General features: G+C 43.4%; 1 protein-coding gene across 8 annotated transcripts in view; it reads left to right on the top strand.

Annotated features, from left to right (window-relative positions):
- LOC124048947 (regulator of G-protein signaling 3-like) overlaps nt 1-17,585 on the top strand; it is a 221,153-nt gene that overhangs the window by 99,622 nt on the left and 103,946 nt on the right. Inside the window, exon 1 of one of the 8 annotated variants that reach the window (XM_046370147.1) lies at nt 8,783-9,110. The exons of the other annotated variants lie outside the window; for them this stretch is intronic. Coding sequence (XP_046226103.1) covers nt 9,084-9,110 — 27 coding nt within the window. The 5' untranslated portion in view covers nt 8,783-9,083. Of the gene's footprint in view, nt 1-8,782; nt 9,111-17,585 lie in introns of those variants that run through there. 8 annotated transcript variants of the gene reach the window in all.

Genomic DNA, 17,585 nt, shown 5'->3' with positions numbered 1-17,585 from the left:
ACAATGTACACCACTGAGCAGAGCAATGATACACACCAGTCTCATATAATGTGGTGGAATGGTAAGCTAGTTTAAGATCTATATATTGTTTGTGAATACTCTTGTCGTAAGTCTGTTAGCTGGTAGTGTCTGTGTGGGATGGGTTAAGCAATGATTTCTTTGTTCTTTTCCCATATGAATTGCTGTCATGTACATTTTGAGAGCAACATTGTATTCATTTGCAGAAGAGGTAGAGGTCTTACATTGCATTGGCTGAGTACTTTGATTCTGCGGGAGAGAGATGAATAAGTCCAGCAGCTATTTGTTGGCATTGACAATGTTATCTCAGACACTGCTACAGTACCTCTTCTCACTGTCTTATCCTCTACCACAAAAACTGGCAACTGGCGGCCCTTTTGAAGGCCCTTGTATTATTTCCCACCTCCCCTCAACAAAAAAATGAACCAGCATGTCTTCTTTTTTTAGGAACTCAGTCGGGGTCTCAACTTAATGTTGAGAGTTATAATAGTAGAATACACAAGGTGCAAGTTAAAAATGTGGTTGTGCATCCGCAGTTTTTCTCTTGTTATATCAGTCACTGATAGTCACTCAATTAGCCATGTCAGCTAACATTTTTTAGATTTGTAAGTAAGCTTAGCGGCCAGCTATCTAAACTTGTTATCATGGTCATATTACTGACTGCGGGGGCCCAGTTGATTTTGTTAGTCAGTCTCACTCAGATGTCATATTAAAAATGGCAAACCTTTCTCTCTGCACCATGGCAAAATGTGTAGAATTTTATTCAATTGGATATGGTTACACAGACCCGTGAGCAACTGTGGCCTGCATGATAAGTTCAGAATTTCTGGGTGGCTTCCACCCCCATCAATGTTGCCCATCCCTGCTCTACCACTTTCTCCTCATCCTCTTACTCAGTGAGGCTGAGTGTAATGACCTCTCCGTCCCCTCTACTGAGTCCAGGTCCCCTCAGACCCCCATGTCCTTCTCTCTCTGATCTAGAGGACATCCTATTTTAGCAGCCGCTCCAAAAAGAACCAATCTAACCCAGATTCACATAGGAGACTGGAAATGTGTGTGTTTGTGTGTGTGTGTGTGTGTGTTTGGAAAGCGTCAAGTGTGTGTGAGCGAGAGAAAGCGAGGGAAAGCAAGAAGGTTTTAGAGTTGAAGGGATACGAGACGATACGAGATTAAGAGAAGCTCTGACAAAATTTACTAGGCTGAAATATCCTCCCTTGACCTTGTGCATTGTGGTTCTCAACCGGGTCACCATGGGTAACCTAGCAGATCGGGTTGGGACCAAGAAGAGGTTCATCAGGGGTGCAGACTCCCTCCAGAAGCACCTGCTCTCTGACTGCACAGACGTGAGTGAATCTGGTCAACACTTCTGCTTGGTTCGAGAGACTCTAGGGTTTATAGGGGGGAAACTGTTGTTTTGATTTAAGGTTCAATAAAAGTTGATTAGGGGTTTATGCTTTTTGACTGAAGAATAGAGTGTCTCTGGTCAACGGATCTGCTCAGGCTGCGTTTCTGAGCGTCTAGAGGAAACTAATAATGTGATAATGTGGGTTCATCAACATCAGCGTTGGTGAAGGATGATGGAACTCGTGGTGTGCTCATTACCTGTTCGAGTTGTACATGTCCACGTAAAGTGGTTTGATGACGGTGTTGAAAGGTAGTTTTAGTAGCCTCCCACCCTCTTCTTCTCTCATGAGGACAGCCTGTGTGGAGTTTAGTTCACACTGTCAACCCCATAAGATGTTATTATCCATCATACTTCAACTACAGGTTGGTGTTCTGAATTGCCTGTGAAGTGGAAAGCTAATTATAACTATAGATGAGATACAGATGGTATTCTGCTATGCACTGTACATACAGAAGTATAGATAATTTTGTCCCTTGTGTGCTCAGGTAGATGTTGTCTATAGAGGACAAGCAGTGAGATATGGTTGGGTAGGTTACTTTCTAAGTGTAATCTAGTACAGGTACTAGTTACCTGTCCCAATTTTTTATCAGTAATGTAACTTTTGAATGACCTAAACCCAGTAACGCAACCTGATTACTTTCTGTTTCTTTTGTTAAAAGGTATTAAAAGAAGACAAAAAGGATCCAGCAAACGCATTTGGTGTGTCTGTCACGTTCTGACCTTAGTTCCTTTGTTATGTCTTTGTTTTAGTATGGTCAGGGCGTGAGTTGGGTGGGTTGTCTATGTTCCTTTTTCTATAAATTGGGATTTCTGTGTTCGGCCCAGTATGGTTCTCAATCAGAGGCAGCTGTCAATCGTTGTCCCCGATTGAGAATCCTACTTAAGTAGCCTGGTTTCACTTTTGAGCTGTGGGTGTTAGTCTTCCGTGTCAGTGTTTGTTACCACACAGGACTGTTTATTCATGTTTATTGTTTTGTTCCAGTGCTCTGTTGTGTTTGATTAAACATTATGGACACTTACCACGCTGCGCATTGGTCCTCCGATCCTTCTCGCTACTCCTCAGGTGTGCCTCGTTAAAAGTTCATTTGTGGAATTTATTTATTTTTAATGCATTTGAGTCAATCAGTTGTGTTGTGACAAGGTAGGGCTGGTATACAGAAGATGGCCCTACTTGGTAAAAGACCAAGTCCATATTATGGCAAGAACAGCTCAAAAGGCAAAGAGAAATGACAGAACATCATTTATTTTTGCCATGAAGGTCAGTCAATACGGAACATTTCAAGAACTTTGAAGGTTTCTTCAAGTGCAGTTGTAAGAACCATCAAGCACTATGATGAAACTAGCTTTCATGAGGACCCCCACAGGAAATGAAGACCCAGAGGTATCTCTGCTGCAGAGGATAGGTTCATTAGTTACCATCCTCAGAAATTGTTGCCCAAATCAGTGCTTCACAGAGTTCAATTAACAGACACATCTCAATGTAACCCTCTCACCAGGTTTGAATTTGACTCTCACGATATTACCTTACATTTTCGAAGCACCACATCAAAATAATAATGAACCCCAATGAGTCGTGCACAACCCATGTCCAAATTATTTCAAGCTTGTTTAACCCGCTGGCGCGCGTTGGAGCTAAAAAAAAATGACGACACACATAAAGTCCAGAAGCACCTCACCATTGTGGTTACTCACCACTCGTAGATATTCTCTCAGTAAAGTATGGCAGTTCCTCGCAGGTTTCCTCACAAGATCCACAGCAAGCACAGCTGTCAATGCAGACAGTACTCTTTAGCAGTAACCGATATCCCATGGGAACATGAACTCGTTAAGCTTTCCCAAGCAATTCTCTCTCGGTGTTACACGATGCTAGGCTAACCTCAAGGCTGTCAAATACCTCCAGGATGAGACTGTAGCTTCAGTCTTTACTAAGTCTTTCTTAACAAAATTATAACTCTCTTATAAAATAAAATCATTATTTCTCTTCAAACTCGGTAGGTTACGGTTTTGTTTTACTTTTTATTGTCTTCTATAATTATTCTTCACCAACGGTCATAATGTAGTGTCCATCCTTTTCTCAATGTCTCCCTCTCTTTTTTTCCCAGGCCTCCCGTTAACCAGGTCCACTCTCCCATTGGCCACAGCTTAAACAAGCAACCTTATTGGTCAAAACTTAAACTTAAAAGTTAACCAAGCTATTCACTTATACCTTAAAGAAATATGTCTTCAAAAGAAATGCATTAAGAACATTACAATACGGGAGCAATTCAATCACCTTTTAAATATAAAACCAATTATTTATAACAAATAAATCAATACTTGGTTTTAACAAGAATAAACTCAATACTTGGTTTTAACAAGGGTATTACATTAACATCAACTGTTCAGAGGAGGCTGCGTGAATCAGTCCTTCATGGTAAAATAACTACAAAGAAACCACAACTAAAGGACACCAATAAGAAGAAGAGAGACTTGATTGGGCCAAGAAACACGAACAATGGACATTAGACCAGTGGACATCTGTCATTTTGTCTGATTAGTCAAAATTCTTGATTTTTGGTTTCAACCGCCATGTCTTTGTGAGACGCAGAGTAGGTGAACGGATGATTTTTGCATGTGTGTTTCCCACCTTGAAGCATGGAAGAGGAGGTGTGATGTGTGGGGGTGCTTTGCTGGTGACACTGTCTGTGATTTATTTAGAATTCAAAGCACACTTAACCAGCATGTCTTCCACAGCATTCTGCAGCAATACGCCATCCCATCTGGTTTGCACTTAGTGGGACTATCATTTGTTTTTCAACAGGAAAATAACCAAAAACTGACCTCCAGGCTGTCTAATGGCTATTTGACCAAGTATAGTGATGGAGTGCTGCATCAGATGACCTGGTCGCCACAATCACCTGACCTCAACCCAATTGAGATGGTTTGGGATGAATTGGACTGCAGAGTGAAGGAAAAGCAGCAAAGAAGTGCTCAGCATATGTGGGAACTCCTTCAAGAAGTTGGTTTAGAGAATGCCAAGAGTGTGCAAAGCTGTCATCAAGGCAAAGGATGGCTATCTGAAGAAATATATTTGGCTATCTGAAAATATATTTAGATTTGTTGTACACTTTTTTTGGTTACTACATGATTGTATATGTTTTATTTCATAGTTTTGATGTCTTCACTACTATTCTACAATGTAGAAAATAGAAAAAATAAAGAATGAGTTGGTGTGTCCAAACTTTTGACTGGTACTGTATATTTTCAAAATATATATATGTGAGATTGGAAATGATGCAGACAATTACATTGATAGAAGCCATAATCTGTCTGCAATATTAAAGCTGATCTACCCCCCCCCCACCCCTATAAAAAGAAAGGACATGCGTGACAGGACTATCTCAAATTGTGACTGAGGCTTCTAGCCTCCCACATATAATTCTACTTTCTGTCCCTAACACTAAAAGTAAAAGTCAATCTAAATACTATAAAAACAAAATAGAAATGTTTTTATCAAACTGAAACTGTATAAAAATGTGTCAATCCTGTCTGAAATAGAACTGAAACTAAACTGAATTTCAAATACAAATCTAAAAACTAAAATCACACAACGATAACAACATTGGTGCCTGTCTGAATTGAATGTCATTGAGAACAGAAAGGTGTCCTCATATTTCTTTCCCGCCAAAATCCGTTCTGAATTTCAAAGTAAACATCTAGTTTTTCAAAAGTTTCTGTAATATGCTTTTTGTTGTTTCTGGTAACGTAAGTGATTAAAGATACAGTTTATTTGTAATCAGATTATATTTAATTGATTACATGCAATCACTTATTCCCCAACCCTGCTGATAGGCCCAACACAATCATCAAATGTACCTAGGTGACAAATGAAGACGGAAGTATCACCAACAATGACCAAACACAGTAGTAATGATGACTAATGCGGGTTTACTTATCTAAATACAGTCTTTATCAAGCATCGCCTGTTGGACATAGCCTGGCACTTGTATCTGATTGCATTAACTGATCGTACCTTCAATCCCTTTGAGACTACTGAGTCAAATGTCTTCTTCAGCGAGTGTATTTCTTGCTCTGTTGGAATGAGTGATTAATGGAGGAGACGTGGCAGATAGAGGTGGCAGATAGATAGAGAGATGAAGTAGATAAGTAGGTGTCCTCACAATGTAAAACGCATGACTAAGCTGGTATGACAGTGAGGGAGTTTTTACTTTAGCTTTCAGATGGGATACTGTGCATACAAACAGTCCTTTTTGTGTGATCTATTTGCAGAAAAGAAGGTCAAATTAATCACGGGCCACTTTGGGGTGTGACGTTTGTGTGCTTGGGGCATAGCTGTGACACTAGTTCCACGTGATGATGTCCTAAAAATCCAACAGACAACATTTTTTACTTACTTTGTTAACATTGGCTGCAAGGATTCTTCCATCTGTGCGTGTGCCTGCTTTTGCATAAGTATGTGGGTGTATGTACGTCTGCGTGTCTGCGTCTGCTTGAATGTGTCTATATCTTCCCACTCCAAGACCTTTCCATCACGGTTGACAACGCCACAGTTCCACCTCTGAGAGAGAGCAAAGAACCTTGGAGTGACCCTGGACCACACCCTGTCATTCTCCGCAAACATCAAAGCAGTGACTCGCTCCTGCAGGTTCATGCTCTACAACATCCGTAGAGTACGACCTTTCCTTACATAGAAAGTTGAGCAGGTCCTAATCCAGGCACTTGTTGTCTCCCGTCTGGACTACTGCAACTCTCTGATGGCTGGGCTCCCCGCTTGTGCCATCAAACCCCTGTAATTTAACCAGACCGCCGCAGCCCACCTGGTGTTCAACCTTCCCAAGTTCTCCCATGTCACCCTGCTCCTCTGCACACTGCACTGGCTTCCAGTCAAAGCTTGCAACCGATACAAGACCATGGTACCTGCCTACGGAACAGCAAGAGGAACTGCCTCTCCCTACCTTCAGGCTATGCTCAAACCCAACACCCCAACTCGAACACTCTGTTCTACCACCTCTCGTCTATTGGCCCTCGCACCACCACGGGGGGTCAGCTCCCACTCAGCCCAGTCAAAGCTCTTCTCTGTCCTGGCACCCAAATGGTGGAACGAGCTTCCCCCTGACCCTAGAACAGCAGAGTCCCTGCCCATCTTCCAAAAACGTCTGAAACCATACCTCTTCAAAGAATATCTCAAATAAAACATCTCAGACTAATTTTCTGCACACCTGTGATTTTGCGGATAAACTCCTCCAACGACTCCATGATATGCAGCCTGTCATCCTCAGATAAGGGGGGCTGAGCGGTATCCACCCTGTGGTTGTTGTCAGCGAAACTGTGTTCTTTATGGTGGCAATCAATAACAGGGCAATGTCAGGGCCCTCCTCGCCTGGCTGATTGCACTGAGAGCTGCTTTACTATCTCTTTGTCACTGTACTGGGGCCGGGACTGATAGACTGTGTGGCTTAATCACAAGTTTAATATGCTGGGAGAGATAGATTGGGCAGCCCTGACAGTGCCCATACATCTACTTGTAATGACATAAAGACTTCACTCTCAGTGGGATGATTGAGATCTTTGGCTTCAATAGCCTCCTCAGATCTAGCCTCCTAGATCAACTCAACTCTTAATCTGATAAAGAAATTAAAGAAATTAAAGAAATGATGACTGTGCTAAAGTACTGTTGTGAGTTTGGGTAATGCTGTCCAACTTTTCCTTCACTTAATAAAGCAGAATTACAGTGTTTGAAATTGAAACAGCGATAATAGTTTGCTTTAGTTGAGCTCTGTGAGGGAACTGTTTGGAAATGATACATTCAATATGACATTACTCAAGGCCAGTAATACGGGTATCACTCTCCCTAATGGCTATCTGGAGGCCTGTATAGGCCTAGAGCTCCAGTAATGTCCCTCCCCGTGCCACACATCTCTGTCTGGGCATGCATTAAAGAAGCACTGGTGTAAGCCCCAGACCAAACATCCCCTCTTGGAACCAACACAAAAATAGATGAAAGAGTGTGGGAATTATGATGTAGATGAGAAGGAATCAAACATCTCTCTGTTGTCTGTTTGTTTACAAAAATAAACAACTTTTTGTTTAGTCTGAAATGTTTTTAATATATAATAATTTGAGTCATTTGATCATGTGTTAGATTCCAATGTACTGTATGCTATTTCATAGAGGTCTGATAAGGGCTCCATTTTGAAGGGGAAAACTACCCAGACTAGTTTGACCTTGATTCTATAAGAGTGGCTACCTTAGAGACCAACTACTGTAGAAGCTCAAGACCAAGGTCAGCTATTTCTAGCCTCCTCATCAGATATACTCTAAAATGAACCTGTGTGTGTGTGTGTGTGTGTGTGTGTGTGTGTGTGTGTGTGTGTGTGTGTGTGTGTGTGTGTGTGTGTGTGTGTGTGTGTGTGTGTGTGTGTGTGTGTGTGTGTGTGTGAGAGAGAGAGATGCTTTGAACACCCCAGGCATCTTTGAAAACCACTGGTATTCAATTTTTCTGAGCAACAATAGACACACAGCGTAACTCTATAGAGCTCTACAATTCATCTAAAGTTATCCCACCAATGCCTAACCTATGTCCAGCGGAATGCTATTATCATAGTCGATATGCCTTTCACTATTTTCATTTGACTCATACATAACACACAACACATGGTACACATGGATTAACCCAGCTCCTGTAATGGGTCCTCATGACCCCCTTTTCAGCACCCCCACACTGAGTATGTCTAACACGGTTACGTAGCGGGGCATGGGAACCAGAGCACCACAGTGAGAACCGTCTTTCATCGTCTGAACTTTAACCTCATCCACCCTGTGTCTGGACTCACTGGACATTGTGACCTAATCACTTGGAGGAGGAGACTATGAGGCAAGGGAGAATGAGGGAGAGAGAGAGAGAGAGAGGGAGGGGGACAGAGAAGAGAGAGAGCAGGAGGGAGGGAGAGTAGAGAGAGAGCGGGAGGGAGGGAGAGACAGTGAGAGAAGGGGAAGAGAGAGAGAGAGGAAAAGAGAGAGAGAGCAAGAGAGAGAGAGAGGAGGGGGTGCGAGAAGGAAAGATAAAGAAAGAAAGTATATGTTATGGCATGTTTCTAAATCAGACAGTTTACACAGTACTGTAGGCCTATTCTCTAATCTGTACTTTCTAATCTGTTCCCGTGTGACCTCCAAGTTAGGGCAAGTGACATGGGAGCTAGAAGTGACATGGGGGCTTGTTTACTAGTCGCTCGTTCACTCGTCGCTCGTTCACATGGGGTTAGCTCATTAAATGTTGGCTATTTTAAGCATTAGATTAGCCTTTCTTTAGCCTGTTCACTGGTAGCTCATCTATAACAGTACTGTACATCACATTGTACAGTTGTGGCTTGTGGAGGGATAGATAAAATTAGCACTAGTACAGTACTGATAGCCCATTGACGATATTTGTGTTTAGCAGTTCAGTATGGTACAGTACAGAAAGCTAGCTAAGCACTAGTGGGAACTGAGATACAGTAGTAGTGTGGCAGGTTATCATAGCATGTTCAGTCCCACTTGGTGGTTCGTGAGTGATGGGGTTGTGACAGTGCTTTGTTCTTCAATGACTATGTGAGCTGCTGCACTACTACACGGGGACTGGACACATAAACAGGCATCGAAGCTCTGAGGAGCGTGACACCAGATGACACTCCTCGTGGATGGAGATGACGTGAGTGTTTCTTAAAGCTGAACTCCATTGAATAGTGCTTTGACGGAAATGTTTCTGTTGAGCGGCAATACTGTTTAATTGGTTGATGAGCAGGTGTTTTTAGTTGATGGGATACAACATACATAGTATCTAGGAAAGGAATAACAAATCCACCTTCAATTTATCCCAATTCAATCCCTTACTGTAAAGTCATTACCTATTTTCACCTGGTGCCTTTGCTTCGCTTAAATCCCAATGAACAGCAGATTAGTAGCACTCAGGAGACATCAGCTTGTCATCAGCATTCATGCAGTGACCTACATTGCCTCTCTGGTTGGCATACTACGCTGCCATACCCAGCCTGCCAGGCTGATAGGGATGTCATCATCTCTGCCGTTCATTCTCTGTTGTAAAAGGTTCTCCAGAGCATAGCCAGAGTTGTATATCTAGTATTATAAACTTGGTGGTTTGAGCCCTGAATGCTGATTGGCTGAGAGCTGTTGTATATCAGATCTTATACAATGGCTGGGTCTAATCTTGATTGCTGATTGGTTAAAACCGCATTCCAGCTGGTGTCTATTCCACAAGCTACCACCTGCTAAATCTATGATGTTAAAATGCCTATTTACTCTGTTGCATCTGACAGCGCAATCCACTGTCTCATCAGCCCAGCCAGGCAATTTATAAACTTGATCTCCACTATAAAAGCATCTAGACATTATCTCACATTTCTTTTAGACTAACATTTAGTTTTCAACAGCAGAGATTTGTATACACCTTGCTGTATGTCTCTACGACATTTGCAATATTGTTTAAATATTCAAATTCGATCCCCAGATGTCCTTGGGAGTCGAAACGAGACAGACAGGCAGGCAGCATTTCATCGAAATCATGATTCAGCTGGCATAATTTTTATGGATATATACAAATAAATGTAAATTGAAAAAAGGTTAAAAAAAAGTGCAATTGGTTGCAGTCTTTCGAGCTTCAGTTTGAAGTGATTGTGTTGTTGCCTAGCTCCTATGAACAACAGTGTCCTGATGAGAAAGCAGGCACAATCACACCTCTTTAGCCCATAGTTATGGATGTATCCAAATAAATGTCACAAGAAAACAGCTTAAACAAATGCAAACACTTTTGGCAGGGATTACAGTCTTGAGTCTTCTTGGCTATGATCCTGCAAGCTTGGCACACCTGTATTTGGGGAGTTTCTCTCATTCATCTCTGCAGATCCTCTCAAACTCTGTCAGGTTGGATGGGGAGCGTCGCTGCACAGCTATTTTCAGGTCTCTCCAGAGATGTTCGATCGGGTTCAAGTCCGGGCTCTGTCTGGGCCACTCAAGGACATTCAGAGACCACTCCTGCATTGTCTTGGCTGTGTGCTTAGGGTCGTTCCTGTTGGAAGATGAACCTTTGCCCCAGTCTGAGGTCCTGAGCACTCTGGAGAAGGTTTTCATCAAGGATCTCTCTGTACTTTGCTCCCTTCGATCCTGACTAGTCTACCAGTCCCTGACACTGAAAAACATCCCCACAGCATGATGCTGCCACCACCATGCTTCACTGTAGAGATGGTGCCATGTTTCCTCCAGACGTGATGCTTGGCAAAGTGTTCAATCTTGGTTTCATCAGACCAGAGAATCTTTTTTCTCATGGTCTGAGAGTCCTTTATGTGCCTTTTGGCAAACTCTAAGCCGGCTGTTATGTGATTTTTACTGAGGAGTGGCTTCCATCTGGCCATTCTACCATAAAGGCCTGATTGGTGGAGTGCTGCAGAGAGGAACTCTGGGACTCTGTCAGAGTGATCTCTCAATCTCTCCTGATTGCTCAGTTTGACCGGGCAGCCAGCTCTTCTTCCGTTTAAGAAGGATGGAGGCCACTGTGTTCTTGGGAGACTTTCAATGCTGCAGAAATATTTTGGTGCTGTACCCTTCCCACACCTTCGCCTCGACACAATCCTGTCTCAGAGCTCTACGGGCAATTCCTTCAACCTCATGGCTTGGTTTTTGCTCTGATATGCACTGTCAATTGTGGGACCTTATATAGACAGGTGTGTGCCTTTCCAAATCATGTCCAATCAATTTAATTTACCACAAGTGGACTCCCATCAAGTTGTAGAAACATCTCAAGGATGATCAATGGAAACAGGATGCACCTGGGCTCTGAATATTTATGTAAAAAATGTTAAACCAGTTTTCGCTTTGTCATTATCGGGTATTGTTTGTAGACTGATGAGGAATTGACTTTATTTGATCAATTGTAGAATAAGGCTGTAACTTAAAAATAAAAAAAGTCAAGGGTTTTGAATACTTTCCAAATGCACTGTACTGTGTGTGCTGGCGTAGTCCACACTAAGGTGAGCATTGTTGACAGGAGGCCAGAGATGCATCTGCCAGATGGCTCTAGGGGAGGGTTCTAACTCGCGAGCAATTGAATCAATCTGATTACAGGGAAATGCTGCCTGTATTTTTAGCCACTCTAAGGCAGGCCAGTGGCCATTCATTAAGTTGTGTCTCGTTTGCTCTTGTGTTATCACTTGAATGTGGGTATGTAAGAATAAACATTGAGGTAGAGGCATAGGAGACTTAAAGAGAGTTGGGCAAATAGCTTGATCTTCCAAATGGGTACACATTGAGTTATACTGACTACCTGTACTGCATTTCAGTTTTGTTTTGCACAAGCATGTGTCCGAAGCATGTGGTTGCAATGCATTGGACAACATACAAAAACTTGGCTTGGAATTAAGAGTTCTGGTGCCACCACGAACTATAGTTTACCAAACGGTTCATCAATGGTTTATCAATGGTATGGTTTAGCGATATGCCGGGTAGAAGCTGTAGCAGGGACTGGAGAATGTGTGCCCTGGTGTGTCTCAGGCCAGGGGTTTTGGGATGGAAGCCCCAGGGGAGAAGCCTCAGGGGAGAAGCCCCAGGGGAAAAGCCCCAGGGCAGCAACCAGATGCCACTTATGGAGGAGGAGCAATATGACCTTAACATGGAGGTCCCTACAGACCGGCTACTCTGGAATATGTAGGATTTTGATGAATCTCTTGTCATTCTCCAGGGATTCAAGTCCTCAGTTCAACAGAGCATGGTGTTCTGTCCAAGTTGTTGTCTTTTCTCTCAGTCATGGATCTAAGTTTTAAGGTTGTTCTGCATTGCAGCAAGTTGAGATGACATTTTTTAACTACACTTTGTGACAAATGCATTTTGTAAAACACTACACAAATGACATTTGATTTGAAGTGTATTTATAGGGGGATGGTTTACCATGTGTTTTTCTGGGCTCGATTTATCTAGAAGAGGGATGCCAACATTCTTGGACCCTGAGCTAGCTAGCTACTCATGCAATGGTATTGTCCTTCACACACACTGCCTGCCGTTGTGGCAGTGCCCTAGAAAATGCTCCAGCCTGCCAAGACTGTGGTCAGCCGCAAACTGTCAACACTCCACTCATAGTCTTGTGCGGTTTTTCATCGATGCTGACTTGAGTAATGAGTTTGAGGTAACTGCGATGAAAAATACCACAAATAGTTGGGATGGCGTGTAATAAAAAGTAGGGGAGATTGACAGCGTAATATTATATAATTAGGAGCAATTTGAGAAAAACTAGGCTATGAAAAGTATATTAAAAGCCATGTGCTTAGCAGTATGTCACTCTCTGCCTCTCTTTCTCTCTCTCCTCTCATAGACATGTTTCTACCCTCCCTCCCTTCTGTGCTGCAGAGGAAGTGTGTCATGTCAGTGAGTGGGTTATGGCCAGAGCCTGGTGCGTCTCCCAGACCCATATACAGTATTTAGAAGGTTGTCGCAACTTTTAGAATTAGGAATATTCTTCTAATTCTAGACAGTCAGTTACACAGCATTGTTGAAATATTCCCCTTGTTATGTTAATGGTGAGCTAACATGGCTGCCATATCATTTTGTAGTGTCATATGCATTATAATGCAGAAACCTCAATGGCCTATCTCTCTAAATACATAGAATAAGTAAACACACTCCCTCCCAGACAGTGCAGGAATGTGTCCCTAGTAGCTATGAATCATAATACTCCAGGTTCACTGCATGGGCGTCACACACTCCAAACTATACTCCAATGGAGTGGGGTGTAGTCTCAGCTGATGCCGTTGTTGTTAGTTATTCATTATTGTGCATGTTCATGTGTTACATTCATTTATTCAAATATAATTCAATTGGGCTTCTTTCGAGGCTGCATGCAGCCTTATTTGGGCACATGTGAGCCCTTACCAGCCCTTATATGTGCATGCATGTTGATGTGATTGCGTGAATGTAATTATGCCTGTGTGGGTATGTACAGTACTGGGCGGTGTGCGCGCTCCGCTGGGTCATTGGGCTGCTCCATGGCACCTGTGTTTCTGTGCTGTGAGGCTGTGTGGGGCTGTGGGGAGTTGTCGGTCACAGCGGAGGTAGCTATCTATCAGTGAGAGAATGCAGTCACTTGTGGCCTGTCCACACTAAATGTGGCTCCTACCACGGCGATGTCACTTCACACAATCCCACCAGACACAGCCAATGACAGGGCTCATTGGAGTCAGTCTGAGAAGGGGAGACAGAGAAACTGAGCTGTTTGGTTTATGCAGTACACAATTACATTGCTCTTATACTGCAGGGCACAACTGGCAATTTAAGTGTGTGATATGGGAAGGTTTATACACCTCTACTTTATATGCAGTAGCTCCACTAGTACTCCCCTAATAGGGAAGCAAGGTGGCTTGGGACACAACCCTATACTTCAGAGCCAAAGCAGAAGCTACTTGTTCACTTGTAAAGGTCCATGAGGGACTAACTACATCGCTCATTTTTAAGGGTCTGACCAGGAACCACTTTTTCACTCCTTAAAGTGTGAGTGGGGACATTTACCTAACTGTTAAGGCATGTGTGGTGCAGAGTTTGATTGGCACCTGTGGTGCAGGACATGACTGTTTGGCTCCTGACCTCTTCATTACGTCTCAGTGATGGATACAACAGAATATCGCTATTAATTTTTGCTTGCATTCAAACATTTTGTCCATTTTATCATTATTTTGAGTGAGGAGAAACATCCATTCAGTTGAATAAATGGTCGTGCTGCCAGTATGAATGTCTCTCTTTCAATACTATGTCTGTCTTTCTGATTCTTTTCTCGGACAATTTCCCTCGTTCTTTCTTTCCTTAATGTTGTTGTCTTTGTCTCGTTTTCTCTTTTGGTTTTGTCTTCCACTATTTTCTTTCTTTCTCTCCTCTATGGATGCATTATCAGCATCTCCAACTTGGAGGAGTACAGCTGCACACTGTGTGTGTGGAGCTGTGGTAGTCACATAGACAGTATCTCTGCCTGCAGGCTTTCGCAACTTCTTAAATAATTCTCCCCGTGTCAGGGGAGTCTGGCTTGACAGTGAAACAGCATCACAGTTCCAAATACATTAGACTGCAATACTATGTCTGACAATGACAACGTCTGATAACAAAGTCTTGCCCACAGGAGATAAACATTTCCCAATCCTTCAGGACTCCAGTTAATCTCTAAAAGTAACCCATGCTGCCAAAGACATCTCTGCACAAATGTTTTCCTTCCAGATGGAAGTGAAATCATAAGAGAGAAAGAAAACGGAGTGAATAGAAGAAATAAACAGCTGAGTGTAGAGAAATTACTTTTATGTAGCGCTCACTCCAGGGAATGAATGGAACTGAAATGATCTTACCTGAGCCAGTCATCTGTCTGTGAGAGTCTGGTTCTCTGCCATGCTGGAGATAAAACTTGTTTAGCCTTTTACGGAGTTTCTGAGTAGTCTTCACGTGTGAACCATTGTATGTGGGCGTATGAATGCCATCCGCAACTTGCATTCCCTAAAGGTGATTGATTGGTAATTTTTTGGTCAATAGCCTTGTATGTATGTATGTGTGTGTGCCGTGTTGTGTAGCATTGTGTGTGTCTTAGTGATCGTGAATGCAGTTGAGGTGGTGGTGGGGAGATTGGTCCATGTCAAATGCTAAAAAGGAACCATTAGGAATGGTTCTAAGTGTTTCGCAGAAAAACACACGAGAGAGACTCAACAGATCACAATGCATTGAGCCTATTCAAGACCACAGGCTTTCCTCCCAGTTATTCTGATGCTGCAGTGCCCTTTAGTAGACTATGTCTTTGTACAGATCCACTGTAGTTAATAGAAGAGGTTACACCATTATGTAACCTACACATACACACACACCACGTACTGAGCCCTTTACACTCGCAGCCCGTATATGGGTAGAAATAGCAGATTTGGTCCCTGGTTTGTACCTACATTGGAACACAGCGGCTGTAAAATAACAGGATGTACATGACATCAGAGCTCGGGGTCTCTGCTTTACGTATGACATCAGAGCTCGGGGTCTCTGCTTTACGTATGACATCAGAGCTCAGGGTCTCTGCTTTACGTATGACATCAGAGCTCGGGGTCTCTGCTTTACGTATGACATCAGAGCTCGGGGTATCTGCTTTACGTATGACATCAGAGCTCGGGGTCTCTGCTTTACGTATGACATCAGAGCTCGGGGTCTCTGCTTTACGTATGACATCAGAGCTCGGGGTCTCTGCTTTACGTATGACATCAGAGCTCAGGGTCTCTGCTTTACGTATGACATCAGAGCTCAGGGTCTCTGCTTTACGTATGACATCAGAGCTCAGGGTCTCTGCTTTACGTATGACATCAGAGCTCAGGGTCTCTGCTTTACGTATGACATCAGAGCTCGGGGTCTCTGCTTTACGTATGACATCAGAGCTCAGGGTCTCTGCTTTACGTATGACATCAGAGCTTGGGGTCTCTGCTTTACGTATGACATCAGAGCTCAGGGTCTCTGCTTTACGTATGACATCAGAGCTCGGGGTCTCTGCTTTACGTATGACATCAGAGCTCAGGGTCTCTGCTTTACGTATGACATCAGAGCTCGGGGTCTCTGCTTTACGTATGACATCAGAGCTTGGTCTCTGCTTTACGTATGACATCAGAGCTCGGGGTCTCTGCTTTACGTATGACATCAGAGCTCGGGGTCTCTGCTTTACGTATGACATCAGAGCTCGGGGTCTCTGCTTTACGTATGACATCAGAGCTCGGGGTCTCTGCTTTACGTATGACATCAGAGCTCGGGGTCTCTGCTTTACGTATGACATCAGAGCTCGAGGTCTCTGCTTTACGTATGACATCAGAGCTCGGGGTCTCTGCTTTACGTATGACATCAGAGCTCGGGGTCTCTGCTTTACGTATGACATCAGAGCTCAGGGTCTCTGCTTTACGTATGACATCAGAGCTCGGGGTCTCTGCTTTACGTATGACATCAGAGCTCAGGGTCTCTGCTTTACGTATGACATCAGAGCTCGGGGTCTCTGCTTTACGTATGACATCAGAGCTCAGGGTCTCTGCTTTACGTATGACATCAGAGCTCGGGGTCTCTGCTTTACGTATGACATCAGAGCTCAGGGTCTCTGCTTTACGTATGACATCAGAGCTCGGGGTCTCTGCTTTACGTATGACATCAGAGCTCAGGGTCTCTGCTTTACGTATGACATCAGAGCTCGGGGTCTCTGCTTTACGTATGACATCAGAGCTCAGGGTCTCTGCTTTACGTATGACATCAGAGCTCGGGGTCTCTGCTTTACGTATGACATCAGAGCTTGGTCTCTGCTTTACGTATGACATCAGAGCTCGGAGTCTCTGCTTTACGTATGACATCAGAGCTTGGGGTCTCTGCTTTACGTATGACATCAGAGCTCGGGGTCTCTGCTTTACGTATGACATCAGAGCTCGGGGTCTCTGCTTTACGTATGACATCAGAGCTCGGGGTCTCTGCTTTACGTATGACATCAGAGCTCGGGGTCTCTGCTTTACGTATGACATCAGAGCTCGGGGTCTCTGCTTTACGTATGACATCAGAGCTCGGGGTCTCTGCTTTACGTATGACATCAGAGCTTGGGGTCTCTGCTTTACGTATGACATCAGAGCTCGGGGTCTCTGCTTTACGTATGACATCAGAGCTTGGGGTCTCTGCTTTACGTATGACATCAGAGCTCGGGGTCTCTGCTTTACGAATGACATCAGAGCTTGGGGTCTCTGCTTTACGTATGCCATTCAAAGCACATATGTTCTAAACCCCTCTGTGTGAAGATGAGACTCTCATCTCTCCTCCGTTTTGCTTTACGACCCTCACAACCATTTTGGGACTCGTCTGAATTCTGTACAGCAGATCTGCCAACGACTTTCTGTAGCATGTGAACAGTTTGAGCTGCACATAGATATGACACCCCTGTGGAAATATAGATGTTGGTTGTTTTGCTCTAGGACGCTCACAGGCTCACAAGACTAGTCTGAAGGTCCCCCGGTAACAGTTGATAGTACAGTGTATATGGAGACAGTTTAGAGGCAAAAATAAACGGTTAAATGCATTTTTTAAAATCCAGATCCTTGTTATATCTCTCAGATATATGTTGTTCCATGTAGTGAATATGATATTCAATGTGTTTGTA

The sequence above is a fragment of the Oncorhynchus gorbuscha genome, linkage group LG11, assembly GCF_021184085.1.
Source record: "Oncorhynchus gorbuscha isolate QuinsamMale2020 ecotype Even-year linkage group LG11, OgorEven_v1.0, whole genome shotgun sequence".
NCBI classification, from domain to species: domain Eukaryota; kingdom Metazoa; phylum Chordata; class Actinopteri; order Salmoniformes; family Salmonidae; genus Oncorhynchus; species Oncorhynchus gorbuscha.
The sequence above is the reverse complement of the archived record's forward strand: the minus strand, read 5'-3'. Positions and strand labels throughout refer to the sequence as shown.